The 27613-nt window shown below is 39.8% G+C and overlaps 3 protein-coding genes across 6 annotated transcripts; 1 reads left to right on the forward strand and 2 right to left on the reverse strand.

Annotated features, from left to right (window-relative positions):
• Positions 1–564: 564 nt before the first annotated feature.
• On the reverse strand, positions 565–17550 carry wdr43 (WD repeat domain 43). The gene is made up of 18 exons (XM_031757280.2): positions 17344–17550; positions 16293–16427; positions 15961–16082; positions 13877–13997; positions 13576–13694; positions 13362–13464; positions 12993–13057; positions 11277–11436; positions 8980–9066; positions 8703–8828; positions 8052–8198; positions 7699–7785; positions 7280–7311; positions 6583–6646; positions 6001–6114; positions 4243–4312; positions 1857–1915; positions 565–1593 (listed from the first exon to the last, which is right to left on the reverse strand). The coding sequence occupies exons 1-18, from the start codon at positions 17548–17550 to the stop codon at positions 1447–1449; spliced, it is 1965 nt and encodes a 654-aa protein (XP_031613140.1). The 3' UTR covers positions 565–1446.
• trmt61b (tRNA methyltransferase 61B) lies at positions 9047–23813 on the forward strand. Of its 3 annotated transcripts, none has more exons than XM_031757285.2 (8): positions 9047–9097; positions 19942–20766; positions 20862–20964; positions 21487–21677; positions 21804–21895; positions 23232–23434; positions 23510–23599; positions 23692–23813. In XM_031757285.2, the coding sequence occupies exons 2-8, from the start codon at positions 20014–20016 to the stop codon at positions 23724–23726; spliced, it is 1467 nt and encodes a 488-aa protein (XP_031613145.1). In that variant the 5' UTR covers positions 9047–9097; positions 19942–20013; the 3' UTR covers positions 23727–23813. The 3 variants fall into 3 exon arrangements, with proteins under 3 accessions (XP_031613145.1, XP_031613143.1, XP_031613144.1); XM_031757283.2 differs by lacking the exon at positions 9047–9097 and adding an exon at positions 19732–19830 and having other exon boundaries at positions 19913–20766; XM_031757284.2 differs by lacking the exon at positions 9047–9097 and adding an exon at positions 19733–19830.
• A 7-nt stretch (positions 23814–23820) lies between these two features.
• On the reverse strand, positions 23821–27108 carry spdya (speedy/RINGO cell cycle regulator family member A). Of its 2 annotated transcripts, none has more exons than XM_039603278.1 (7): positions 26962–27108; positions 26127–26388; positions 25977–26035; positions 25806–25891; positions 25491–25662; positions 25125–25266; positions 23821–24447 (listed from the first exon to the last, which is right to left on the reverse strand). In XM_039603278.1, the coding sequence occupies exons 2-7, from the start codon at positions 26338–26340 to the stop codon at positions 24389–24391; spliced, it is 732 nt and encodes a 243-aa protein (XP_039459212.1). In that variant the 5' UTR covers positions 26341–26388; positions 26962–27108; the 3' UTR covers positions 23821–24388. The 2 variants fall into 2 exon arrangements, with proteins under 2 accessions (XP_039459212.1, XP_031613139.1); XM_031757279.2 differs by having other exon boundaries at positions 25056–25266.
• Positions 27109–27613: the final 505 nt, after the last annotated feature.

Raw genomic sequence — 27613 nt, forward strand, 5'->3', positions numbered from 1 at the left:
AAAACAAACAAACAAAAAAACAACTGTATAACCCTGGCCTAACACATACTTGTGAATTCTTCTTTAAACTGGTCGAGTAAGCATGTACTGATGGTTTAAGTCTTTTCTGTAGCTGCCCTGGTTTGCGCGCCCTGGGCCATTTGCTGCTCGTCATTCCCTCACTTTCTTCCCGCTTTCAAATAAATGTCAAACAAATGCCTTAAAAGGCAAAAATAAATTATGTTGTATTCAATAAGACTTGAAACTAGCGACTGAGACCGTAAACCCATCAGAAAATTTTTACTCAGGTCATAAATCAAGTGAGCTGTAGGACCGTTTTCTCTTAGACTTTTATAGAATCAGACAAATTTCTGCAACCAGAGCTGCTGCCCCCCCTCTAGCCTGGCCATTAGAAAAAAAATAAATAAAAAAAATGCAAGCTTAAGGCACTTCCATATTTGCTTCATTTTACAGAAATAGAGGCTACATCAATCTTTTCTTAATGAGTGTCTATAAAAGATACCCATCTCAACTCTGAAGCTGCCTACATTTGTAAAATATGTCCATGACCCTGGAAACCACAAGCCACTTTGAAAACCCATTTATTCACCTACTGAAGCAAAGTTCACAATTTCTTGCCCTCTGTTGCCCCTGTGACTATGGGTGGTAGGCAGTGGACATAAAGACATGCCCTGATATTAAACACAAAAAGAACACATTTAAAAACGAGAAGGCTGCAAATCTGAAACAAATCTGAAGGCGGTAAAAAAATAAAAACCGAAAAAGAAAAAATAAACAGCATTTAAGAGACTTTACAGGAGTTCATTTAATCCCAAGGTTTTCTGGGGGTGGCTGTAGAGGGAAGAGCTCATACAAACACTTCACTGTACATACAGATTTACATTGCGGGGGACATGATGTATGGTCCTGCCTGGCAATCCCACCTCTGGTATTCTGCACAAACACAGACCCCAGGATGGGGAGGATAAATCCAAACTACACTCCTGCTCTGTGTTTGCATTTCTGCAGGTGTTTCAAATAGCCTACAGAGTTGAGTTAAAATAAACTGATCACACAGTGCTGTAAATGAAAACTGAACATACATACTTACACCATCTTAACATTATGACATCAAATTTGGAATGCAGATTCAAGAACGTAGGCAAACTAAACACAACCAAATTAGCCTGGCAGTCAATGCAAACACATCGGGGTGTAAAGTCGGAGTGCAGACGGACAAAATCAGTCGAGGAATTTTCAGTTTTTAGAGACAACAAGCTCGACATTTCCAAACCCACGGCTGAACCGAGCTGCAGCGAGGCAGGGGGCCATCAGGCCTCGTTTCAATGTGTCCCTTGATTCTGCAAAATTGCATTCTATTCCAATAATAAAATCAAATGCATGAAAATAAAATGAAAGTATATATAACTCTTTCAGGTCCGTTTTATGTTTGATTGGTGTGTGTTCTCATTCTTCTTCACTCTCGTTTTCATGCTCCATATCCTCCTCGCCGTTTGCTTTGGATTCTGTTCTGCTGTCGGGATCCTCGTCTTCTGATTCCTCCTGGTTGTCTTCCGTCATCGCCTCCTCCACAGCCTCATCCTCCTCCCAGTGCTGAGAAGGACACACAAATATAAGACTTTAGCTTAACGCCGAAATGGACACCCTGACAGCATGAGGGGTACTAATCTACTTGTTTTTCTTCCCAGCACCAGTGTTGCCTAATATCTGCAAAGCTTCTACAAAGTCATAGATGGCACTGGCTGATATTTGTTTGCTTTGTCTCATCAAATTTACACTGCCTTAATGTGCAAAAATAGCACGAGGAAGAGCTGAAAAGCAGTTCATTTAGAATGTAAATTTCTAGTCTAACTTACATCAGAGTCTTCATCGGGAAGACCTTCATCACCAGAGGCCTCGTCTTCGTCAGATGACTCTGGAAAGCGCAGGCAAAGAAAAACAAATCAATCAGCTGACAAAGCCAAACAAGTTTTTATTCCACACAAACGCAAACCTTCCACAAAGGTAATAAAGAAAGAAAGGAAGGAAGGAAAGAAGGAAGGAAGTGTTTCATCCTTCAGTTCTTTACATTTCATACAGAGTGAACGAAGGTATTTGCATTTCAACACTACAGCAGGGCCATTTAGTTGTGACAACAATATGAACTTTATGATGCAGGAGTGTTGGATGTCATTATGATTTGATGGTTCTATCTGTCCCATTATAACAGCCAGTCACTGTCTGCTGCCTGCACACTGACCAGCCAGACTCGGTTACAGACCTCGCTAAACACTCTGCTGCTATATGTCATAACTGTAAATATGCTTACATGCTGTCCAACAGTAAAACCAGGCAGGAGTAATCACCGTGAATATATGGGACACTGGGAGGACGACATCATAAAGAGGGTTACTGCTTCATTTTAAAAAACAAAAATCGATGCTTTTTAAAGCCTCGGTAAGTAAAAATTATAACAGCACAATGTCAACATGGTTACATCAAGTTATAGTTAGGATTTTATAAAACAAGCCATTAAATGCTTCTAGAGTATGTAAGTGTTCAACAGCGCAAGACACAGCATCTGACACTCTCCTGCAATTCACAATGCGAGATGCTGCAGAGTTTGGCAGCAAAGTCTGCATTATTGAAGAATTTGATTAACGGTTTCAAATACCTTTGTCTAGCCGTCCATCAAAGGGTTCTCAAATGTAGCTTGATATCTGTGTGTTTCTTTGTGTTAGACTAGTCGGTTCGTCCTTTTTTTTTCCTCCCTCATTTTTTTTTTCCCCCAACGAAGAAATTAGCCAGGAACATCCCTATTGGGCAGCATACCCTACTATATCCTCCTATTTGACTCAATTACCATATTTTAAAAGATAAGCATTCTGTTTCATGAACTGAAATGAGCAACTCGGACCATAAACTGATCAGAAAAGATATCACTGAGGTCAGATTAAGTAAGATAAAGTTCAAGAGCCACTGTCCCCAGCTGCCCAGAACAAAGGGTTAAGGCAATTCAGTACTGCAGCATTTTTCTTAGCTTCATCCATCTTTTATGTACAGTCTAAAAGGCCAAGTAGTGAGAGGAAGCTGGTCAGTTCTTCGGTAATGACGCTGGCTGACATTAAAGAAAGCTCCATTTTACGAACCATGTAAAGAAAAGTGGACACAAATTGAAGTGCACGATCATCCTTACGATGTTCTTAGCCATTCTGTGAGTGTGTGTTTGGAGCCAGGGATAAAAAGTTTTTTTTAAGAGTTTTGCCACTTGTGAAAATGCAGCATTTATGTAACAAAATGACAAATACAATTTTCTAACTGGCAGTGTTATCTGCATCGTGCCCGGGACTAATCAATGTATAATTAATGTTACTCATACAAACAACAATTAACACAATTAGGAAGCAGAGAGATGGCTTAATCGTTCCTGTTCCTGACTAACTAGTCTGGCAGTTTAAAGCTTCCTGTCAGATTCCCAAGTTGGACCCATAATAAGCTCAGAGCACAGCGTCATTCCTGACACTAAGAACAAAGTTCTGCTTCCTGTTCATCAGCTTCTTTTATGAACTTTTTTTTTTTTAATTTGTTCAATGAACCTTCACATCCTGGACCACTGACGAGGATATTGGAACTCAAGGCGCAGGTTAATTATTTCATGAAAGCCAATTTTCTATGTGGCTCAATAAAGCGTTTTATACAGTACGGTAATGAGAAATGAGAGTGAACAGAGCGGGGCCTTGTTGTTCGCTCAAAGGGGAGGATCTGAACGCTGCCGGTCAGGTTGCCAGGCAACAGGAGTCATGTTTCCGTGCAATGCATTGCCAAGAGTGGCTGCATGATGGCCAACGCTGTTTTCATAAATCTTAACCGATTCAGCGCAGTCTTCAGCCAGAGTCCCAGATGAGTTGAGGTGAAATGACAAGATAATGAATGCCAGTCAAAATAATGAGAAGACAATAGTGTAGCAGTGCGGAGACTTAAGCAGGGCATCGATGTGACCTGTTGCACTCCAGCACCTTCAAGAAGTCAATCCAGTCAATCACCCATTGAAAATGTACAAGAGATAGAGTACAGGCTGAAAAAAAGATGATTATTCTAATACAGTCAGCTACCACACCCTCTGCTCGAGGGACTGCATTATTCGCAGGTAACAATGATCTGCATGAAATCTGAAGGAACTGATGCCACAAGAGAGGTAAGTTTGAGAGGAGAAAGGTGGGATTGGGGAGGTTAGTGAAACTAAACAGAAGAACAAACACTTACCATCTTCATACACCAGCTTAGCTGTGTGGTCAACATCTGAAACCATTTTGCTGCTGTCACTTGTCGCCATCTAGTGGTGAAAGGGAAAACAGTTTTAGATACAGCGCAGTTGTGTGCACAGTTGTAATTACAAATTGTGCACAGTCTGTAATTACAAGTAGACAAATGGGGGGGGGGGGGGGTGTACTGATTTTATTGGTTTTGCTAAGAAAACAAAAATAAAAGAACCAAACACATCCAGCACCCGAAACCTACAAACTAAACTCAAATCAGCGTGTGTACATGTTTTTGCCACATTGGGACTTATACTCTTCCATTTTGGCTCATAAAGAAACCTCCATAATGAGCAGACGTCATCTTATTACTAAAAGTGTACATTGCCGGAGTGCTCATTATATACTTTCAGGAGCTACTATGGATACAAATAGCATAAACTGTTCTGGTGTATCCAAGATCAGACTGCTTGATTGGCTGTGTCTGAGAGAAATGTCACACTGCTACAAATATATTTATCTCAACTATATACAACCTATTCTTATACTACCTTTCAGTTGTCTGATTATTTACTACACTGTGAAATATACCCTTAAAGGATGCAATTTTTTCATATCTGCATAAAATTGTACATGCACAGTGTGACATCTGTTTGTTACAGTGTAGTTACACCACTGTCTAATTTGTCTGCTTCTTATCTTGTTTGGGTAATTTAAGTTGCGGGATTTGTGGTTTGCATTTAAGGTTGCTGTGGCAAAATAATTTCCCTTGAGGGATAAATAGAGGATCTTTCTAGATCAAACGCTGAACAATACAAAGCAGAGTTCAGTTTTACAAAACCGATCACCTGGAGCTCTCAAAGCAGTCATCAAATGTTTAGAAACAACATGCAAACTTTTTTCACAGCTCCCAGGTGTGTACGAGCAGAAGTGGGGAGAAGACAATGACATGCGTTCTTTGTGTGATGAAGAAAGCTCCTGTGAAGTCAGACTGTAGTCCTCAAACACTGATTTGAATCATGCCTCACATTCCTAATGTATATATAAGGAAAGACCCTATGTTTTGGACAGCCTAGTCTCCATTTTATCATGTGGTTTTTGTTACTACAGTTACATGTTTCCAATGTTTAAAGCTTCTTTACAAATCTACACACAGACTTCTGGAGGTGATTTTAAACAAATGTTGTGCAGCTACTCAATAATAGGTTGAAACACAACACAATCATTCTGCATACATCAGCACATTTGTTATTTATACACAGCCTATTTAAAGAAGTCTTTCCCTCAAGGAGTAAGCTGTAATATTTACTAGTAAAATGGATCTTCATTATATACACATTACTGGAAGAACATAATGTAAAACTGACATTGCCTACAGGAGCATATTTACAGGAAAGAGAAAGGAAAAAAAACACTCCATTCAAACTTTCCCTCTCTAAATAAATCTAAACAGTAAAGCATTAGGCTTTTATTGTTTTGACACAATTCAATATATTCATCCTTTATTTGTCCTCAAATGCAAACCATGCCTCTATCTCACACCGGATCCTGGATTTGATGTATTTCACAGTTAAACGTCAAACAAGAGTGAGCGGGGAGGACATTTTGCATTTTAAGGGTGCTGCTAGACACAGCAGCTTCATGAGGGAAGCCATCTAAGTCGTCCCTGACACACAATTCACCCCTCTAACACTCAAAATCCAGTCATTTGAAAATACTTAAAGCTAATGATACTGTGCACAGCACTGCATATGTTGGCACTTACCTGTGTCATTAGGAGATAAAGCTTCCCATGCAGCTTTGTTAGCTTGTGGAACATCTTCACTCTGCTCTCAATCATGTGATAAAGGACTCCCAGCTGGGTAACAAGGTCTGGCAGCTGTTGGATACACAGATGGATCAGCTGAAGGTAAAAACATTTCAGCAGACAACAAGAAAGCACCCAAAGTGGCTTCTGCCAAAGCTTTGTCTACTCTGCTAACCATTCCTTTCAGGTGATATTTACATGAAGCAAGCCAGGGTTCAGCTTACATTTAAAATTATAATGACATTCCAGCTGTTTTGTGGAAGCAGAAGGGTCAACAAAAAGCTAGTTTTCCTCTTGTTTAGAGTGGTATGAACAGCAGGTTAGAAAGCTGAATGTCAATCAAAGCACCTCCTGCTTGTGAGGATATTTTTAGTCAGAGCCACACTGATGGTCAGAGACCACGAATCTACATCCCAATATGCATTCATTAAATATGAATGGCTGCTTTCTGGCCTTATGCATCAATAAGCGCTGTTGGCGTGTGTCACTACACAAATGACAGTGCAGATATTAAAGCGAGTGCAGGCAGAGTGAACTCACCGATGCTAGGTATGATGTGTGGTGCATAAGTACAGCCTTGAGCCACCGTACCATTAAGGCTGCCCTGTAAGAAAGAACAAATGTATATGCTGTCAAGCAAAGGGACCAGACCTGCTTCATATTCAGAGTGAGGCAGGGACAGTGATTTTTGTACACCTTTCAGTTAGTTAGCACCTTTTCCACAAGCTCTGTGGGAAATTAAGGTTTATGACACTTGAATATTTTTTTCAGCAGGATAATCTACAAACATTTTTTTAAAAGCATAAATGTAAAATGCCAATGTTACGCTATAATCAAAAAACTTCACCCTCCATGTAAGCCTCCCAACAGCTTTCCATAGTTTCATTTAGCTGTTTGATAGCAAACACCTTTAATTTATTATGTCTTAACTTTAAAATTCACGTGGGAGGAATTTACTTGTGCATTTTGTGTATTGTAGCACAAAAGCAAAAATGTCTTAAGCTTGTGTTGATCATCTAATGAAACACTTAATGAGTCCAACACAGTTCCAAAATGTTAGCTCACTTCTTAGTTTTGGCCTCATTCTTGCAGCACTCGCTATGATGCCATATGCCAGAGGCGCGCAGAATAAAAAGCAGCGGTACAAATAACTGCATCAGTGACTAATGTCTGATGTGGACAAACACTGAACTCAAGCTAATTAAATGCCTAGCTGATCCGTCAAGCTTTCACTTACGTAAACGGGTGCCCTTGGAGCCTCTTCGTGAGCTGCAGAGGAGATACGGGGTTTATTAAAAACTCCAGTTAACATGAGTTCACTTACAAATCCTGACAACAGGACAAAATATGCACACAGGTTAATGTAGTTTTGTAGTAGAAATGGGAAGCTCAAGACTCTTAGCTCTTAGATGCTACGGCACAAACGGGAGAGTAAAAAAAAAAAAAAAAAAAAAAAGGAATGGTAAATACTTCTAATATGCCACATAGGTTGTTCAACATTTGTCTAGTTTTTGTATTTTGATTGTGGAGCCCGATATGTACTACCAGGTGCTGATATGAGTGTTAAAAAGTTGATAAAAGCTGAAAAATCATGACCATCCCATCCCTTCACAGGAACACAAGTTGTTGCTTTTTGACCATAAAGGGGACACTTACTTCTTCCACTAAGGGTAGAACTGCAGAGAGGGGTAACCGAGCCACCGTCTTCTTTATTACCATATCTTTGCGAGTCTGGAAAACTTTCTTTAGGAGCAAAGGGGGAAAAGAAGTTTGCACAGAACAAGTTAATGTAAAACCCAAGACATGCCAGAAGAACTGGCTCCATTTATTTTCACCTCGCATTACTGTGGAAAGTTGATCAAAGTCAACACTTTCACAGTTGGTTTCAAAGATTTTTTTCTGAAAGATGTTTTGGGGGTTGATATTGAATTTTATCACTGGAATCAACTGAGATTGTTTTCAACCTCAAAGTTTTAAGCCTTCGCTCAGACTGTGTAAAGAGAACTTACGTTCAGGATGCTAGCATCATTGCTCTCCAGGCCCTGCACCAGCAGTACTGCAAAATTGTCTGTCTGTAACGAAGCCGTCCCTTTAGATGCTCCTTTCTCAGAGATTGTAGACAGATCAATTTCACCAAGTCGCTCTGCTATTGACATCTGCAGAGGAGCAGAGTTATCTTTTAGCCAGGGGGTTTGCAAACTTCAAAACAGAGTTTAGTACCAAAACTACATCAAAAACAGAAACATCTATAACACTTAAAATACCACATATGCATAAATTTTATTAAGTGTGATTAACCTTTGAGAGAGTTTCAGGTTTCTGAACCTTTCGAATGAATGAACAATGTCGAATGGGGAAGCAGCCGTTTAAGAAAAAAACAGAAACCCTCAACTGCAGAATGACAAATGATCAGATGCATTATCATTAAACAGGTTTTTGAGTGGGTTAGATGAGGATGTATGCGCTTTCAGTGTAACCATGTCCTTCTCATAATAAATCACCTGTTAAGAGCCTCTCCTGACTGATTGGTGTGTGACTAATCACTGAGCCAACAATGTGGTGGAAACATTTATGCTCATTTAGTCGTTTTGGGGCCGAAGCCAAAAAGCTGTCCGAATCAGAGAGACCGATAGATGCACCCATCCAGAGTCTGAGCCTACCTCTTTGGTGTCTGTGTCTTTTTTCCTCTTCTCTGATCCCTGTGAGGTTCCTTTAAGTGGGGCTTGGTGACCAGGAAGTCCTGGGACCAGCACTTTGCTCTTGGCATTCACAATTGGAGTTTTCACCTGGAAGAAGCAATTTCATAATTTTTTTTTTACCCTCCTCTTCTGTGACTCGAACTGTTGGGAGTTTATCTAGAGTGCACATGGACTGGCAAATAACCTGTCCAGACCAGTCTTCTTGACATAGTGAAGAAAATGAAGACTTGATTGTTACCTTGGAGACTGTGGTTTCCATGGAAAGGGACAAAGTGGTCTGAACATCCCGGGTCAAACACACATGTCTCTCTGCTGTGTTGATCTCCTGCACAGATGAGAGGAAAGAAGGCTGACAGGTAAGTGTGACCAATCCTGATGAATATTACGGACAAAAACAACGCTGTATTATTTATCAGCTGTACACTGTCAGGCACTCATCACCTCCAAGTCCTTTTTTCAGACATGAGATATGCAGTAATCTGTTAAACAGACAGTGGTCTGTCATTTATATGTTATCTCTTAATTAACAAAATGTGCCAGTGTATGAAGTACATGCTACCGGCAGCCTTATCAGCCTAAAGGACTTATAAACAAACATAAAAGGCAATTACTTGGATTGCATTAAATCATTTGAACATCACATTTTAGAATGAAATGATAACCAGAGACAAGCTGGCAAGTGTGCACCAGCCTATAATTACATCAACTGGTGATAGCAGCACATGAAATATTAATGAATAACTTCATGTCATGAACAAAAATAAACAATTCCCATCAATAAATCATTTTTTATTTTAAATGAGAGAACACTAATCATCCAGCTTAATGTTCCCATAACTAATACTACCATTAGATCCTAGAGCCGGACGAGATGTGCCTTGCTGCCTATTTGCAAAGTTTACTCCAGCTGTTTGGCCGGCCTTTTTAATAAAATGCAGCCACACAGATGTCCTCTTTGAATATGACGGCGTTTGTAATTTGAGCTCACTACTTAAGAACGTTCTCTATATGTCAGAGTAGAAAGACGCAATGAAATTCTGTTTGGAGAGAATCAACCAACGGCAAAGAATAAAAGTAGTTTTAAAAGACACAAAAAATGGTAATAAGAAAAACAACTATAAAATCATGGCAATAAAAAGCTCTCTACTGTGCTCCTCAAGAAATTCACCCGGTGAGTGCACAGCCTGATGCAGCTTCCTCAGAGAGAACAGTTGGATGTAAACACCCAAATATTTGATAACACGATTTTCACCTCTTCACCATTTATGGAAAGTGTGGATTTTGTGGTCTTTGCAGATCTTAAGTGCACAATGACATATTTAGTCTTAGGGCTATTCATCATAAGGTTATTTTTCAGACACTACTCTGTGAGACATTTAACCTCCTCATCGTTGGACAAATGTGTAGTAAATGTTAAAATGAACCAAATCAGCCTTAGCAGTCTCCTGTTGATGGTCAAAGTCCAAAGCTGTTTCCACAGGTGCTCCGTTCTTATGCTGCCAAAGGATTATTGACCAACCCTGTAAGGCTAATGATGCCATGCTTTTCTTCTTCTGAAAGTAATCCTGGTGATTGTCTGACCAATCAGAATTTGGCCAATCTTGATACTACAGCTTTATTAGGTATAGACACCAAGCTTGACCTGCCCATGTCCCTCACATACACTTTATGAAAGTGAAGGACCAAACTGGGAATTAATGAAATGCATCACAGTGCAAATTAGAAACAGAGCTGTCAAAATATAATGGTATTTGTAGAGGTTATTGATCTTAATGGCACTATCCAAAACAAGCACCATTTTTAGTGTTAAAGAAACTTTGTTGCAGAGACACTAGGCAGGTACTGACATGTGTGTATCTGTTAATTCTAGTAAATGTATTCATACTGATGCAGTCTTTAAAGTAATATGTTAATATAGTTTAATGGGGCCCAATAAGAATGCTACCATGACTTTTGTTCAAGTGATCAGGGTGCTCATTAAAACATGCAGCTCGTATCAGGTTACTGGTAGCCCACGCATGACTGAAAGGGGTGTTAATGTGAGCATGAATTCCACTTCAACAGATGTTTTGCCAGTTTCTGTACAGTGGTTTACGCATTTGCCTAATAAATAAGAGATCCCCAATTTGATCCTGAGAGGAGACACAAATCTCTTTGGGACTGTGTCAGGAAGGGCATCCAGTGTAGATTTATTAAAAATAAAAAAAGAAGAAAAAAAAAAATAAAAAAAAGCAATCTGCCAAACCAAATATGACCCCTTGTGAATAAGCTAGCAGCCAAAAGTAGCTTTTATTAATTATACTGTACAAGATGATATACCAGGACATCAACTTACTTCATTAAATTTTCCCAGATTAAATAAAGACTGTAAATTACATGAAATTTTTCCTGTATAAGAGGAAAGAACTGTCATATTGGCTATTAAAACAAACAAACAAAACAAACAACAACAAAAAACACAAAAAGAAAACACATGACTGTCCAGGTTACTTATTATATAACATCGTGTATTTCGGTTTCCTTCAGGAGACTCACCACTTTCTCCATTACTGGCTGTAGGTGGCTGCCGTATGCCAGCATCACAGTTCGAGTATCCGCTCCAAGCACCGCTGCTAGCAGTGGGATCGGCATCGGGGACTCCTTTGTGTCTGACATCTGCACCGTACACGATGGTGACAAGGGCTTCTTACAGGGGCTGAGGGGACAAACCAACCATTAGCACAGACAGCATACAAAATTGCTGAACATGTACTTGGTGGTATTTAATATATACAAACTGAAATCCACATTTTAAATTTTGTAGTACTGCAATTTGATTTTTTGTGAACTCTCACGACTCATCGAGGGGTGCCAATGATCAACCAATCGGTGGCATGCTGGCGACATCACATTTTAGAACCTGCTCAGGTCACTTGGAACCCCGGCGGAGCAGGTACTATTTTAGTACCTGGTACAGGTATTATGACCTAATGGAAAACCCTGAAAACCTTGGCTAGAAAGTACTAATGGAAAAGGGGCTCCTCAGCTACAAATGCACCAATTTTCAGGGCTCTAGACTAATTTTTCAAAAGGATGGCACTGGTGCCACAAAGTCTCAGATTGTAACGACATCACTTATCTTTTCTGATTTTAAAAGAAATAATGTGATTAAAACAAAGTATATTAAACTAGAAAAATTAATGTCTTTACCATTTATTAGAAGAGTACACAGAGAGAGGCATGCACACTATTAAGCTAGATAAAGTGGAACAACAGTCTGTTTTCTATTGAAAGGGCCATTTAGGCAGTCTGGCTTGCTTGTTGTAGGATCTCTTTTAGAAGTGGTCCTTTTGAGGGACCTTGAAAAACTGCATGGTGGAGATTGATGCTGACGGGTGTAATTGAACAATTAGCAACAGAAGTTACACAAAGTCCTCTGTGAGCCAGTCTTCTCTCAAACATCACAATCAATGACTTGAACAACAACAAGCTGCAAGAAAGCAACCGGCTTTTGGAGGGTTACTTGGTCACTCAATGTTGAGATTACAGTAAATCCATTCATTGTTGTGCTCGTTTTAGCTCTTCCGTGATGCCCGGAAGGAAAAACTGAACAAATGTATGTATTGTATCAGTTAAGAATTTCTGATCTGAAACATATTTAAAACACACATTTCTAAAGAGTAGAGTTTAATGTTCTTATGCTTAAATTTTGCTTGGCAGCTCTCCAGTTTGCACTATTTGTGCAGTGCAACTCATTCTTCTCTTTATTGCTCTCAGCCAAGGACACTCTGCTACCTGCTCATGTCAAAACACACATTTATTTATTTATTTATTTTTCGTGCTGCCCTTCCGTTTCACCCTGTTCTCTCCTGCTTTCTCTGCATCATTTTGGATCATTTTGTTTCTGGCTGTCTCACTTTTATTAGCTTTATAATCTCAGTGCTAGTGTTAATGCTCGTGCAAATGTTGGTCTTATTAGGCTGCAGTCAGTCCATACTTCCCTGCCTACCCATGGCTCTACTGCAGTCTATGGTTTGATAAATGCTGTCAGGATTTTTATTTTTTTTTAACCTGTCCACTTTGCATTTGTATAAGATCAAAGATTGTAGGAAGCCACTTGGATGTAATAAACAATGTTATAAACAATGAAAAGTGCAACACAGCCTTTAAGCTCTTGAGCAGAAGATGAATGCTTATTGCCTAAATATTTCATCCCATTACCTTGCACTGCCGTACATTGTCTAGTATAAAACTAGTGTTTTAGAAACCTACCCATTTAAAAAGTGCTCAAAGAGGTGCAACTGCCCATCCTTACACACCACTGCCAGCCTCACCGCCTGTATAACACACAAAAAAAAAAAAAGCACAAAATGTTCACACACGAGAACTATCATGAAGAAATATTTAAGAACTAAAGTTCTAACATAATCTCAGTACAGAAGACACATTTTAGCAAATGCTCTGAATCATCGTTCTAAGCGTTTGCTAAAATAAATGTATGAACATTTTCTCACTTTCTAATTGAGAAGAACAATATCAAAATATCATTATTAGTCTACGACTCTGTTTCAAGTTATTATCTTTTACCCTGTTAAAGACAGATGGCAAATAATTTAACATACAGGAGAAGTAATGCATTACCTCTTCCTTGCTGTTGGATGTAACGAGGTCAATGTGCTGCGGCTCATCCGTCAGTGTGAAAGACACCACCGAGTTCTTGTCCTTTCCATCTTCTCGCACTTGCCTTCAGTAAGATAGCTTTGAATTAAGTCATGCAAATCTGATTGCAGTGCATTTTAATACATGCACTTAATTACAACACATCAAACGTACTAAAAATCAACTCTGCACTTACCATACACTGAGCAGTCGATCATGGGCAGCACCTGACAGAAAGTAGAGGCCATTGCTGTCAGGAGGTCGTGTGGTGGCAAAGCGCAGGGTCGTCACAGCCGTGGAGTGGCCTGTGAATTTCTGCAAGGAAAAAACAAAAACAAAAAGCAGCTGAGTTCAGGTCTAAATAAAGTACTATTATAACACTATAGTACAATACTGACTCTTCTGGAGTGTGACTAACATATCTGCATTAAAACCAAGTTTATTAGGTGACTTATGCCTAATAATAATAAAAAAAAAGAATCTGGAATTTAGCTCACCCTGTAAACTTCCTTGGTGTCCAAGTCCCACATCTTGATTATGTGTCCAGCTGACAGCAGCAGTTTACCATCAGGGCTCACACACAAACTGGTCACCGCTGCGCGGTCTGCCTTCCACTTACTGTTAGAGAGACGATGACAATTTTAGCTTCACTACTAGCTTTTCCCATAAAACAATTTAAACGGGGCGGGCTGGCATGATATATTAACATCTACCCATACATATCTAGTGGCTCATTTTGGCACTCCCCCTCCATTTCTTAGACTTTTTGTTTTGTAGCTGTCCTCATTCAGCTGCTTCTCCAGAGAGAATCTTGTCCTGCAGTCATACATATTTCAAGTCCTGTATTTAGGACTACATCTTCTAGTTCTCAATCCACTCTGGAGAGCCACTGTGAGCAGGGCCACTAACCAGAACCTGCATGAGGCAGAGTACTGTCATGTGAGAGTAAGTGAAGCTCGCTGAAGCTGAAGAGAAGAACAAGGCCAACTGCAGTCCAAGGCAGTGAAGCTCGAGCTCATCTGCAGGGTGAAAGACTCATTGGAGAGGCAGCTGACTACATCTCCTAAGTTTAAGTTTCTTTCAGGTTTTTTTCTTGATGTCATAGAAACCACATTACAGCACTTTTCTCTCCTCTTTCTTGGTGATCAGCTTTAAATTTCAGCAAACCATTCATCATTTTAAAAACAGCAAGAAAAAAAAAACAACAACACTTTTTTCTTATCCCTTAAACCACAAACTGCTCTAGTGAGCACAGGGTGAAAAAGCATTTAAGTCTGAATCAAATTGAAGTCTTTTTAAGGTTAGCAAAGATCGATGTGGAAAGCTGGACCTGAATGGCACTTTCACCACTTTGACAAACTTCACACAGCTGGCCACACAATGACCAAAGTAGAACTCGTTTGGTTGATGCAAGCAGTTAAACGAAAATGAAGGGACTATGCTCCACTAACTGCACCAACAAAAAGAAGATAATAACTTGTGATGTGTGAGAAACACCTTTGTGTTTTCTATCACTGCATTATTCTTTCTCCTACTGAAGTGATGAACCTAAAGGTTTATGGCCAACAGCATACTATTTACTGGTGCTCTCTCCTAATAACAGCAAAAAACAAACACTCTCCAACCCACTTTGTGCACCTCAAATGGGCTTTACTGAGCATCAAGTGAAGATTCATGGTGACATTAGTGCTCATGATTGTTGCTGCTGACTGTGCCTGTGTAGCTAATATATCCGTCACCAGACAAGAGGCTTTCACGATGAAATATAGTGATAGTAAATGTCTGATGGTATAACGTTCAATGATACTGGTGTATTTTAGGCCTTGGTGAGTCTGTGAAAGACTGGCCTGCTTAACCTGGAACCACATTCTTACTTTTCACACCACCAGTGTTGTTTCTACAGGTGTAAAAACAAGAAAACAATGTCCCTTCTGAAACAGTGCAATTTTAAGAGGTAATATTACAACATACGCTCTATGTGAAGGATAGTTTATAGTGTCAAAAATGTAAACAGTTTAAGAAGGACATGATTAATACCCAGAATGTGACATCCCAGAATGTGACAAACTTGCTATGTCACATAGATGTATTTGGAACTTCTCTTAACATTCAAGTGTTCACAGATTTATTTTTATGCTAAGTATTGTCTTGTTTAAACGTAGGAAGCACTTCAAGTCCAAATGTGTTAAAGAAGCCTGTGACAGTGAGCATGACACCATCCACCACCTTGTTGAACTGTTCTTTTCTAACAGTTCTGGCTGCACAAATACAAATTCTGACAAATTCATTACTAGATAACATTGTGTTTTTTTAAAGGGATATCGATCAAACAATGTAAAACTGGTTTTTATAAAACGATGGCAACCAATTGTATTATAGCTGAAAAAACTGTGTTGCAGCATGAACAAATAAAGAGCCTAAATAGCAAACATCAGAAGTAATTTTCAGGCTAACAAACTACAACAGATTTAATATATGTCCCCTTTTTAACCAGTTATCATTACAGGAAATGTTTTGATCAGTGTTTGGTCATTTATTCTTGGTTTAAAAAAACTATCCCAAAGAGAAAGTAGTCACTGACCTTCTGGTCTTGCCAGTCTGCAAGTCCCACTCTACAATGTTTGTGTCATCTGAACCACTGTATAATAAGCTTTCTTCAGGGTGCCACTGGACACAGTTCACTCCTCCACTGTGGGCTCCATCCTGGCACACATAATTGCACAGTTAGCAACTGTAAACAACTATTCCTATTATATTTGAAAAAAGTGAATGTAATGCTAATGCTAAAAAAAAAAAAATGTAACTCTGACAAAAGACAAAAATACAAAGAAACAAAAAAACATAAAATATTTCATCATGCAGAAGGTCGCAAAGAAGCAATTCTTTGCAAAGCATATAAGTTCCCAAACTCACCAGGGTGCAATGCAATGCTCCCTTTGCTGTACTATAGATGAGCACAGTTCCAGCTGCTGTGCCCATCGCCAACAGGTCTGCCTTCTCCTCCACCTGCACCGCCTCCGATTTCCTCTTCTTCCTCTGAGGCCCCTCCTGACAAAAAGCACATTTAAAGTGATGATATTATACATAATGTAAAGCAATTAGGATTAATAGCATTTTTTTCAGGTCCTGAGTATCAAGTCAATACTAATATATAATCAAAGCCAGGAATCTGTATGGGGACTGAAAACAGGACCAGTGCATCACTGAATACGGCGGCATTAGTGCCTAGTACTCTGGCTCCACATATTAAACCAATTCTACGGTAGCACAGTGACTGCTAAAAGAAAAACTGCAAACGATTTTTCGTCTTAATGATATTTGAAAGGATCACAAAACTGAATCCGAGAACAGAAAACTAGCTTTCTAGTATCAGTTATCATCCGTGTTTTTTAAACTGCTGTACTTCGATTTCAGCGCCCAATTTATGTTTACTTTGGCCTCGTAACAACTTTTAACAAACTACCCCTCGATAAACTGAGGTACAGCTAGCGGACCCTGCTTCTAGAAGTGTCATGGTGGCACACGCCGCTGAAGCTCCGCTGAGCTGATGCTAACTTCAATAACTAGTTAATTCACAATAATAACCATTTAAAGACAACGAAAAACATCTCTTTTAGTTAAAGTCGCCCCTTTCAGAGTTTTTTTTAGACGAACTTCGCCATGATAAACGAAATTAAGACACCTTCGTTATTTGCTTGGACCACCATGTGGGACTAACATGTGCGCTCTTCGCAGCTGTGGAAAACTAGCGAGCTGCTAACGTGGCGCCGCCGCTAACCACGTCTGTCAGCTCCGTAAAGCATTTCAAACAGCAAACGTCAGGGCCTTCTGTGCTGAGTAAAAACTTCAGTCTTTGAAAAGTAACACTTCTCTTGATTTAACAACTGCTCCTTTATACCACGTTGTCAAATGCAGCTTTATTCGGGCCTCGCTAGCTGCTGACGCTAACAACAGCCTCACGTACCTTGACTGTCCGGCATGGTCCCCAGGCTATGCACGTACAGGTGGCACTCAGATGAGCTGAAGGCACGTATTCCTGGTGAAGTGTTTTACTATCTGTGTTCCAAATGCGAAGTCTGCCATCCTGGGCACACAGCGCTAAGAACTGTCGTGATTTAGGTGAAAAAACGCAGGGTAGCTGCAGCGAAGAACTGCCACCGTCGGCCGCCATTTCTAAAGCGCTACTTGCGTCTGCTTGCGTGCGTGCGCCGTGGTGTACACAACCCACGTGTGGCCATCTGAGCACATGCGCACTTGGTCCCAGCACCTCCCACTCGCTTCGGATTACGCTCTTCTTTGGGTTTTCCCGGCAGCAGGCAACATTTCAGGTTGCGTTACTGCCTCCTAGTCGTCAATAACTAACTGTTCACACTTTATGATTTCTTACAGTGCAGCAATTAGCCTGAAAAAAAAAAAAAAAAAAAAACTTCTCATCGGCTGAGAACCCACACACTCCACACAGAAAAGCCCGAGCCTGGATTTGAACCCAGGACCTTGTTGCTGTGAGGCAAACCACTGTAGCATTGTGCTGTATTATTAATGCAGCTTGCTAGACATTCAAAACAACAACAATAAAAAAAAAGTGGAATAAGTATTTTGTTTCAGTTTATAATTAAAAAAAGAACATCTCTCTTCCTTTTTTTTTATCAATGGTAAATCGAATAAAAGTGAATTAAATGTATGATTTTAAATAATAGCTCTTTCCTTTTTTTTAGCCACCACATATCTGCAGGGCAGTGTAAATACAGAAATCCTATTCCTTCCAGACAACAAGCAGGTTGATTTATGCTGTGTTCATGTTTCCCTCCAAAGCAAGCATATCCTTAGTTGTAAATATCAGCCTTTACAATCGGTCAATGCATTTACTTGTACTGACAAAATAGGTCGTAACTCGGGTGTTCCAATTTATTTTACAACTACCTATAAATAACACAATTTGTAGGGTACTTATCTCTGCATCATCCTATAGGATCCTCATATCCCCACACTGTAAACTTCTTCCAAGGCTCTTGAATGCATCACCAACAGATGAACTCATCCAGTGTGCATGTCCACATTCAGGTTTATATATGTAAGAAAGTTCATAAATAATAATAATGATACAGCTTTTTTTGCTGTAAATAACACAAACTCAACACAAATGTTCAAAATATTAATTTCATATGAAATTAAATATCAAGAAGACAGAAATATTCCTTTTAGTCATGTTACTGTTTGAAGTTATTTTCACCTTAAAAGTTGTTCCAAATTTGCAAATTCTACAACTTACAGCACTCAAGCACTCAGTTTTATATTCTCAGCTGTAGAACAGGCTGTCCAATGATGCTAATGTTTTAGGTTATTACTAACTTAAAACATTGACTTATTAACTTAAGTCTTTTCATTTTTTCTTATGAGTACTAAAATACTAAAATCAAGTGTTCTTTTTTTATTAAACACTTATTTTATGTTTCATTGTTTGGCCATTTTTCCTCCTTTTATTGTGCTGAACATCAAGCCAAAATATAAATAGAATAGAATCAGAATAGAATTCAACTTTATTGTCATTGCACATGCACAGGTACAGGGCAATGAAATGCAGTTTGCATCCATCCAGAAGTGCTTTAGCCGTGTGTAGTTGTAAAGTGTGTATTCAAAAATTATCAACAAATGGCAGATTATTTCACACCAACCAGTAACACAGGTTGATATATAATAAGTAAATTCAAAGATAACCCCCCCCCCCAAAACAGACTCAACTTGTACAAAGCAATAAAATAGTAAAAAGGGTCAGAGCTAAACTAAAAATCAGTTTTTAATTAGTTTTTAAGAGAATAATTAGTGAGCTTTAAATAACTATTCAAGTAGTGCTGATCACGCACATGTGTGATGTGACTTATAAACTTGAAATTTTGAGATTCCCAACTCCAAATATCAAGTTATGGATGGCATACCCTCGTGGCAGAAACAAATTTCCATACTATACACTTCATTGACAAACCTACATTTGTGAATTAATTTTGTTTCCAAATAAAACAAAATTTTTTAACGTAAATTCAACTTTTCTATTCATTAAAATGATTCTCATTCTCCATTTAAATAAATCTCCTGTTGCTGAAAACATTTTTATTGGGAAATTTAGTGTGAAATTAATTATGCTTGTAAAGTAGAGCGAAAACCGTGGATGAAAACGGTTTGAAAGATAATCTGAAGAGTTCAAAGTCACACCGTAATAAAAAGTCTATTCCTCGAAAAGTCTGGAATATTAAATTAGGCATGTTGATACAAAATTACTTTTTATTTTACATTTTTAAATCATATTTTGAATGAGGTATATAAGTTACAACATCGCCCTCTGCCGGTAGATTTTAATCATTACAGCAGTCGCCTAATTGTGACGTTGTACACATGTGAGTGTCCAGCATGGTGTCCTCCTTGAGCCTGTAAACAGCCGGGTTAGCGAGAAACGGAGGTAAACTGATTGAAAGCTTTTACAGCTTAAGTTCCATTTCAGCAGCCTTTAATGTTTCTTTGCTTTGGCTTTTATACCGCAGGTCTACACGCTGTGTTTGTGTCATTCTAGGTTTTTTCTGCTTTCTTCACTGGATGGGATCGACACCACAGCTTCGACTTTGTGTCTTTTTTGAATGTCCTAATGGCTTTGAAAGTCGCGCTCCACAGACTTGTGTTTACGCACAGAACGCTGACAATTTGGGCATCCAGTCAGGGACACAGCCGGCACAGGGATTTACTTGTGAATCTCACTGAAAGTGTCAGAGACACAAGAACTTTTTCAGGTGCTGCTGTGAAGCGTAACGATAATAAGGAGGGCATGTCCGACTATTCACGCCTGAGTACCAAGGTGACATCCAGGAAGAGGAGACCTCTGTCCCCACTGGAGAGGATCAGTGGCCTGCTGCCCCAGGACGCCTTGAGCCCTGAGGTGATGCAACTGAGAGAGCAGGAGTCCGATAAGGGGGCAGACATCCAAGGATCAGTCCCAAATGGCACGCAGGTAGAAGTTGGGGATGAGGATATCGTTAAAAAGTCCGAACATGAGGCTCACAGTCCACCTGTTGGAGCAGAGGAGTCGGACACCGGCTCAGTTCATCACCGGGAAAAGCAGGTGTGGGCGGCTCTGCCCGGGGAAAGGTTGCTTACCTGTGGAGAGCTACTTGTTGCTGAGTATCGCAGAAAGAAGCGCGTGGAATTCAGGAAGATGTTCCAGCTGCAGACAGGGGCCCGTCTGGAGAGCAGCTGGGGGGTCATACTGCACAATGACATTGCAGGGCAGCCAGCAGGGCGGTTTCTGAAGACTCACCGGGGGGTCCCCATCTTTATAAGACGAGCTAGTTTGGAGGATTATGTGCTATGTATGAAGAGGGGACCTGCAATTGCCTACCCTAAGGTAGAGAGCAGTAAATGAATGATATATGCACACAGTTGCATTTCAGCTTCACAGTTTTCCGACAGATAATCTATTGCGTGTTTTTCTTTCCTCAGGATGCAGCTTCTATGTTAATGATGATGGATGTCACAGAGGGAGACTGTGTCCTGGAGTCAGGATCTGGATCGGGAGCCATGTCTCTATTCCTGTCAAAAGCAGGTTTGAACTCATATATAAATAATTTGGCTACATCTCAAATTAAAGCAAACTGAGCCCATTCATTACACTAATCACAAGAGGATATAAACTGTACATTTCTGCTCAAAAACCCAAAATACCTTTTAAAAATAAAAGAATAGAAAATAGAAGCAAACACAATGGGATATGAGTACAGGCCTTGTGCTTCAAGAAGGTAAAAAATAATAGAAGATTTACAGCAGACTGACACATTAAATGAACACAAAGCACATATTAAATGAACAGTTTAATGGGAACTGATTTTATAATAAGGCGAAGATAAAGGGTAACAGCGTGGATCAAATTTCCATTTGAACTGCTGTCCAGGGAACGACTCAACTTCTCAAGTGCTGACTGTCCTCATTAATCTTCATGAAAACCAATAAAAGTCAAATCTGTGATGTGAAGGAAAGTGGTTGATGTCACATTTCCTCAGGGAAAAAGTCATCTAGACAAAGTGTAACTGCTTGTTGTGGAGCCTGATTATGTTTTTGTTTTCCCCAGTCGGCTCTAAGGGCAGCGTGCTGAGCGTAGAAGTCAGGGAGGATCATCACAGGAGAGCTGTGCTTAACTACAACCGCTGGAGGACATCATGGAGTCTGCGACGAGGGGAGGAGTGGCCCGATAACGTCCAGTTTCACCAGGCTGACCTCTGCACAGCCTCTTCGCTCCTTGCTGGTCAGGGATTTCATGCGGTCAGTGTCGGGTTGAAATGTTCCTCATTTGTAACATTTTTTTGTCCTTCTATCAGTACAGCACCACCTGAACACATCATTGGTTAGAAGTAGATCTGATTATCAAGTGGATAATTTCTACTGCAGGTTGCTCTTGATCTGATCAACCCACACCTGGTTTTACCCACTGTGATTCCACATCTACACCCTGGAGCTGTGTGTGCTGTCTACCTTGCTAAGTATGAAGCTCTACCATTTCATTTTCTACTTATAAACTAAATGTAGTTTATTCCTCTCACCCCAGCAGATTTACACATTTGTTTTCGTCACTATGCAATATTACCCAACAACTGCTTAAATCTTCTAGAGAAGTGGAAAACTTGCAAAAGAAGGAAAATTTGTTGGAGATCCAGATTTCTATAGTTTAGCTGTGAAACTGTCCTTAGCACAAGTAGGGCCCGTTGGAAACAGCTATTTGCTTTCTAAAGAGAAACACTTTTCTCTTGGCTGAAATTAGATGAGGACAACACTACCATTGTTATATCGGTATGTTTCATATCAAGTCAGAACCAGGAGAATGTTAGCTTGGCGCAAAGAATAGAGAGACAGGAGAAAACAGCCAGCCTTGATCTGTCTGAAGGTACCAAAGCTAACCTGCTAGTATTTCCAGCACACATTAGCTAATTTATTGGAGACCAAATACACTACAGCTTCTGTGCCATGAGAAAAAAAACCTTTCAGAAATTAAAAAAAATAAATCACATTAATAAAATGTTTCTTCATGGATGTAAGCTTCAGTATGTGTCACACGCCAAAGCCATCATTAATGTCGAACATGAGTTTCGCTAGAACATAAAGCACAAACTTCATAAATGGACTCTGCTACACAGCAGCATAAGTCTTAAAAATACTTGCGGCTGCCAATGCTACCCCTCAGTCTCTTAGTAAATGCACCTATATTACTCATTTGAAAATCCTATGATTTTCAGACATTTTGACCTCTGACCTTGAGGTCAAAGCCAGAGAGTAAAACTCACCTGAGACTATCAGCAGATTCATCTATGGAATCAATTTCAAAATCCTTTGTCACCTCATTCTCAAGTTATCACATTCACAAACTTGGAAAAGCCACCAGCCGGCTTTTCAGAGTGACAACACCCCATCATGCTTTTACGCTGGTGGGTAACAATGCTCCAAAAGGCATCAACACTAAAATAATAATCAGGGACCAATTTAGTGACTAATTAGTGATGGAGAGACTTTGCAGACAGTTTCCTGTGTTGACACACCCATCAACTAAAGCAAGTTTAAGCTCTAACAGTGTAGCACCAGAATGAGTTGTAAAAACTTTACCTACTGCAGACCTTTTTATGAAAGGTGAACCTATCCATAGAAACCTAAAGCTTTTTTTGTACCAGGCTGTTGCAAGGTGCTCTTTGTGTCCTGCATTTTAACGCAAGTCAGTAATGATTTTTTAGTTTGCTTTTGGAACTAGCCTAAGATTTGCAGATATTGGCACGTCACCTTGGCTTCATTTATCTTTTTTGCTCTGTTAACTCTGTCTATATACCACAGTATAACTCAAGTCATCGACCTGCTGGAAGGAGTTCGATGTTCAACACTCCCTTTGCTGTGTGAACGCGTCATAGAGCTTCCACTCCGGGAATGGTTGGTGGCTCCAGCCCTTCAGAAGGATGGACGATACTGCAACAAGAAAGCCCAAATCCTGGATGAAAACCTCAGTCAGGACGGCGAGGCATCGGAGGAGAGTGACAAAGGTGATTAAAAGTAACATGGCAGAGTCTCACACAGTCCCCTTGAGTATTTCCACTCGAGTTTGATTGTCATTTCAGAATACCTCACCACAGAGGAAGACCCCAACCCACCTTTTGGGAGTATCCCTTACATTGCTCGACCTCACCCTGAACAAATGAGCCACACAGGTCAGATCTTACCACACATCTAGTCCCAGTATCAGTTACTGTATGATGATATCATTAAAAATATTAAATGTGTAATTTTTGCCTTTTTTCAGCTTTCCTGGTGAAACTGAGGAAGTGTGTGCAGTAACATTTCTACCTGTGGGGGAACCCTGAACACAGATTGTTACACATCAACTAAACGATCTTAAAGAAGATAATAAAAAGTCAAAACTGATTTGTCCTTTAATGCAAAATTTGCCTTCTTAGTGAAAATGGCTCTGGTGCATAGTGAATATATAGAATCTGTGCTTGAGTAAAAAGCAACACAACAGTTTAGTGTACTGAAGCAGGTTGCAATGAAGACTCTGAAAATTCAAAAGTCTTTGATCATCAAACAGCACACTGGCAACACAACACAAACAAACCCAGCCAGACCCCTCTGTGTAACTGACAGCATCCAATGCTTAACTCATTTACATCTGTGAAAAATAGTATGTGACAGAGTCCACAAATAAGTTAAATAACTTACATGAATAAATAAATAAATACCAACAACATTTTAAGCAAATCTAGGTTTCACACTAACAATCTTTTGGGGTTTTGTGTCCACAAACAGCCAACTTGCTTGTTTTAAATGACATAAGCTCATCGTTGTCACTTGTACTTAAAATATGTTTTGAGTACCTTGTTAACTTTAGAGGCGACTGACAAACTGTGGATTCAGACTTTTACTTCAGAGTAAAGTGATATTAAATCCAGTAAAGGAAGCATTAACTGCTTGGTTGATTTAAACAGGAAGTCGCTGATGCTCTACTCATTAATCCAGTCCATGAAGGTGTTCGATGTGGACTTGCAGGAAGAATCATTCCCTAAGAAAAAAGATGGAAACCTGTAGTTAGGTATGAGTTTAAATCTTAACTGCAGAGCTTTATCAGTATACATACGAGCACTGTAAATAAGTGTCCTGTGTTCCTTATATTGTGGCTGAGTTGCTGTCGTTCCCAGTCATTTCCACTTTGTTATAAAACCACTAACAGTTGACTATATAATATTTAGTAGTGAGGAAGCTTCACAGCTGGACTTGTTGCACAGGGGGCATCCTATCAAAGTACTACTTCACCGAGCTCCTGAGAGTGACCCATTCTTTCACAAATATTTATAGAAGCAGTCTGCATGTCTGGGGCTATTGATTTTATACACCTGTAGCAATAGAAGTGACTGGAACATCTGAATTCAGTTATTTGGATGAGTGAGTGAATGCTCCCACTAATCCACTTAATGGGACAAAAGGTTCAAGTGCAAAAAATACTAACATTATGTGTTTTTGTTGAAGAGGAAATTATTTCTGCAGTTTGGATTGCAGGGCTTCCTGAACGTAGGTTTTAAACTTAACTGGGCATCCTATACTGAGCAGCTCTTTACACTATAAACCACACAGTGAACAGAGATACCAGCAATAGTTATATGTACTTGGTACCTCCTTTGGGATTTGCACAGCTGAGCCTCTGGAGGGAGGAGCTGTGGCCTATTCTGGTGTCACGCTTACAGAGGGAACAGGACACAGGTGAGGCATAGGGCCCACGGGGAAAACGGACACGGTCGCCATCATTATACTGCCGCTGGGCACCGCCATGGTGATCGGAACGCTGCCGCTGCCACACGAAATGAGAGGACACAATGGCCATCACCTAGAAGACAGAGGTCGAAGAAATAAATACAGCTCAAACAAAAAAAAACAAACAAAATAAATAAATCATGTCACTGCAAAACACACCCACAGACACTAGAGATGGAATGTCTGGCATTAAACCCAAGCAATAAAAATGGCACTGCACAGCAAAAACAAGACCCTTAAAAATTCCCAGAGAAGCACCATTTATCAGTCTCCTCAGGCAATTATACTTGTGTGTACCTCTTCACAGCAGCGCCTGCTGACAGCAGCTCTGTACTCGATGCGAGCCCACAGCTTGTCTCGCTGCTCAAGGAAGCGGGGAAACCGTTTTTTCCAGTTCTTGCCCAATGCCCACGGAAAAATTTCATACTTGCTCTCCTCCTCATCCTCCTCCATGGTGTTGGCAAGATACCTACAGGAGGAGAGCGAGAGCAGAGTTCAGGGCTGTAGGTTTGCCAAGAAATATCACATATAAAAGCAGAAGCAAACAAGGTTTCCTTTTCATGACAGAATATAATACAGGAGCAGGATTTTCAGGCTTTTCTCTGAACTTACAGTGCAATGAAAAAATTCTTTCTGGTGTATTCAGTAATAGTGAAGCAGGCCCTTTTGAAGTACACAAAGGTCATGGCTAGGAGGTACTGATGAAATAGAGGGAAAAGATGGTGTCACTTTAATATAAAGCATAAGAAAGTTTTGTAGCTTTCATCAAAGTAATAACTTTACCTTGTCTGTCAATTTATAGCAACCATCCAACCTTAGAAAGTCTTTTATCAGGTCATCCTCTGTAGACAAAGATATTAATATATGAGAATTTAAACCAAATTTCACATTTTCTTGAGCGCATCCTACTTTCTTGTTAGAATATTTATCTACCAAAAAGACGGAAATATGCTGCCATTTCCTGCCGCTGGACAACAGTTGACTGAGGCACTTTGGTAAAATACAGGTCGCCCTGGTTTGACTGGATACTCCACACCACACCCTGGGTGTTTTGACCACTGTGTCTGCTCAGGCTGAGGTTTCTTCTGATTTGGCGAACATTTTTGCGTTTGACCCGAAGGGTAACAGAGGGAGGAGTTTTCATCATGCTTCAGCTTGAATCATCCGCAGAAAGGAGGCCTCTGGTGTGTTATGGCTGGAAATGAGGGAAAAAGTATGAGCAGTGAGCATCATCACTTTAGTCTGTCAGAGTTTTTTGGGGGAGGGTCAAAGGGGTCCACTAAAGTGTGCCAAATTCGAGCTTCTTACCATCATTAGCGCTCAAAAAACATTTAAACAGCTAAATGTTTCTCTCTTTTCAGACATTTTTCGAGAGGCAATTTAAAAATTAAGGGCCTTGGGGAGGGGTCTGCTATGGTGTCTCTATCAATACGGACTTTGATGAGCGTGGCTAAAGCAAAACTAGAATGACACGTATGCTTAATTTCCCTAACAAAATGGGGACATTATTTAATAATATTTTTCCGAATAACACACTTGTTTAAAGTTAGGCAGGTTATCTGTACGTCATTAAAAATAGGCAGTAAAAGAAAGAGAAAGCCCGCAGCTCTTCAGCAACATAAGCTTTCAGCTAGCTAGAAAACTGACTAAAAAAATCAAGAAAAAAAAAATCACCCAATTTAAGTGACGACTGTTTTTAGCGGCACAAAGAGACGCTAAAAGATTAAATAAGTGTTGTTCTTATGAGAAGCTTAACTGTCATACTAACCAGTAACACGTTTTAAAAGTTGAAAGTGAGTATAAAGCAGTCGCTTCAGGACGCTGACCGGACGAGATAGTAGTTGGCAGCTCTGACAGTTTCTGGAGCGCGCTTCGAGATCTGTGCCAATCACCCAGCGGTGCACCTGCGCGCGAGGACGAGCACGTAGTGGCGCCACTTTTTCTTTGCTTATGGCGATCTCTGTGTGGAGTTATTATTAACATGCCGAACAATGTAAATATGAAGAACACTATTAAAACACACCAAACACTTAGACTGTAAAAGTCACATTTCAGTTTCTAATGACTTTTTCTCTTAATGAGATATTTGTTTTGTTATATTTCATTTTATTTTGTTGAACTAGACAACAAAGGCTACCAATCTACTTATTTATGCTATTTTTTTTCTGTGTTTTGTGGTTGTTTATTGTGTTTGAGTTACATTCAAGGTGCTGTAACAAACGGTTATTTTACGTTGGGGATAACTGATCTTATATAAGGGAAACTTTTGCAAGTTAATTGTTAGGAGGCAAAATCACAAAGGAGTAAATCATAAACTTTATTTACTCCTACTTTATTTATTTAGTCTAGTAGTTAGTTTTGGTGGTTTGTTCTCATTTCATTTGATTATTTAAGTAAGGGGGGGGGGGAAGATGTGTAAT

This window comes from Oreochromis aureus, linkage group 19, assembly GCF_013358895.1.
Source record: "Oreochromis aureus strain Israel breed Guangdong linkage group 19, ZZ_aureus, whole genome shotgun sequence".
Lineage (NCBI taxonomy): Eukaryota > Metazoa > Chordata > Actinopteri > Cichliformes > Cichlidae > Oreochromis > Oreochromis aureus.

Bases quoted from the DNA above. Each gene is read 5' to 3' on its own strand.
- trmt61b (XM_031757285.2), top strand. From the start codon at position 20,014: ATGGCTTTGAAAGTCGCGCTCCACAGACTTGTGTTTACGCACAGAACG. The intron at 23,435-23,509 runs GTGATTAAAAGT...TTGTCATTTCAG, and splicing joins ATCGGAGGAGAGTGACAAAG to AATACCTCACCACAGAGGAA. The intron at 23,600-23,691 runs GTCAGATCTTAC...GCCTTTTTTCAG, and splicing joins TGAACAAATGAGCCACACAG to CTTTCCTGGTGAAACTGAGG.
- spdya (XM_031757279.2), bottom strand. From the start codon at position 26,340: ATGATGAAAACTCCTCCCTCTGTTACCCTTCGGGTCAAACGCAAAAAT. The intron at 25,663-25,805 runs GTAAGTTCAGAG...CTCCTCCTGTAG, and splicing joins AAGAATTTTTTCATTGCACT to GTATCTTGCCAACACCATGG. The intron at 25,267-25,490 runs GTACACACAAGT...TCTGTCTTCTAG, and splicing joins GCAGGCGCTGCTGTGAAGAG to GTGATGGCCATTGTGTCCTC.
- wdr43 (XM_031757280.2), bottom strand. From the start codon at position 17,550: ATGGCGGCCGACGGTGGCAGTTCTTCGCTGCAGCTACCCTGCGTTTTT. The intron at 13,695-13,876 runs GTGAGCTAAATT...TTTTCCTTGCAG, and splicing joins ACACCAAGGAAGTTTACAGG to AAATTCACAGGCCACTCCAC. The intron at 13,465-13,575 runs GTAAGTGCAGAG...ATCTTACTGAAG, and splicing joins GATCGACTGCTCAGTGTATG to GCAAGTGCGAGAAGATGGAA.